Here is a 1,325-nt window from a genome sequence, read left to right on the forward strand (position 1 = left end):
TTTTTTTACATAAAATAATTGCTATTATCATTTCTTTACAATTCCAATTTTAGAGAACTTGAATTTTTGGCAAAAAATAAAATTAACGGAAAAAAAAACATTTGTATGATATTTAATATATTTAATATATATATATTCTCGTTATGAAGATTGGTGACGACTTTGACCAAAAGATCACCTAAATAAATTATTTATCTTTTCAAATAAAAAAAAAATAAAATAAAATCTTACGGCCTAGCATTAAAAAGCGTATTTGATAAAAATACCATTTATTGATATTTTTAGCATTTAACAAAAATATAAATCAAACTAATTTTTGATTTGACGTCTGAAGTATCGTATGGTTATTACATATCTTCCATAACTCTCAAATCATATTTTTCCTCTGTTTTTGTTTTAAACCTAATGTTCTGTAAATCAGGATTTAGAAGAGTGAGGAGAATAGTCGTTTTGCATTCCATGGGTGACGTGGTGAACCACAGCCTCCTTCCCGTGAATAATCCACGTGGCATTAAACCTCTACTTCGCCAGGTGGAAGCTCACGTGATATTTTTACCATCAACGGTTCATCACCCCAAGTAACGCCGTCAACTAACGCCTACCTATATATAACGCCTGCTCCTTCACTGCAGCGAGAGAGGGAGAAGTGCAGTGGTAGTCCAAGCACAGGATGAAAGCAGCGATGGTCATCAGCGGCGGATCCATCTCTCCACGCATGGAGATCGCTGGAATATCACCTTCTTTTGTCCATGATACCGGCCTAGATTCTCGCCGGCGCAGCTGGAGCAAGCGGATGTCTCTCGACGTGAAGGAGAGGAGGGAGCTGCTGTTGCCGACAGGAACGCCGAATCCGCTCCGTAGGGTTAGATCCGACACCGATCTGCACCGATCTGCGCCGTTCAGGTCGAGATGGTCTCCTCCGGTGAGATTTCAGGAAGAGGAGGAGGAGGAGAAGGTCAATCTACAGGTTATGTCGATTTCACCAGCAATCGCGAAGGAGGCAGAGGAGCTCGTACATTCAGGCGGGGGGATGGGAAATGGGAGGAAGATGGGCGGTGGTAGCGGCTGGAAAAGGGGCGATGAGGCGAATCGTGAAGAGGATTCGAGGATCGGATCCTATTACCAGGAGATGCTGAAGTCGGACCCTGGTAATCCGCTTCTTTTGAGGAATTACGGTAGATTCTTACACGAGGTAATGAAATTTTGAAGGAAAACTAATTAACCATCAGTTACCCTCTCTTATTTCTTCCATCTTCTTCTGATATCTTTGAAATTACTGAAGGTTAAAGGAGATTTTGAGAGGGCGGAAGAGTACTACGGAAGAG

The 1,325-nt window shown here is 41.6% G+C and overlaps 1 protein-coding gene across 1 annotated transcript; it reads left to right on the plus strand.

Annotated features, from left to right (window-relative positions):
• Positions 1-614: 614 nt before the first annotated feature.
• LOC110024927 lies at positions 615-1,321 on the plus strand (the record flags this gene model as incomplete). Its single annotated transcript, XM_020725124.1, has 2 exons — positions 615-1,192; positions 1,283-1,321. Coding segments are annotated over exons 1-2 (561 nt in total), but the record flags the coding sequence as incomplete, so codon positions are not given.
• Positions 1,322-1,325: the final 4 nt, after the last annotated feature.

The sequence above is a fragment of the Phalaenopsis equestris genome, unplaced genomic scaffold (assembly GCF_001263595.1).
Source record: "Phalaenopsis equestris unplaced genomic scaffold, ASM126359v1 Scaffold000279, whole genome shotgun sequence".
Classification (NCBI taxonomy): Eukaryota; Viridiplantae; Streptophyta; class Magnoliopsida; order Asparagales; family Orchidaceae; genus Phalaenopsis; species Phalaenopsis equestris.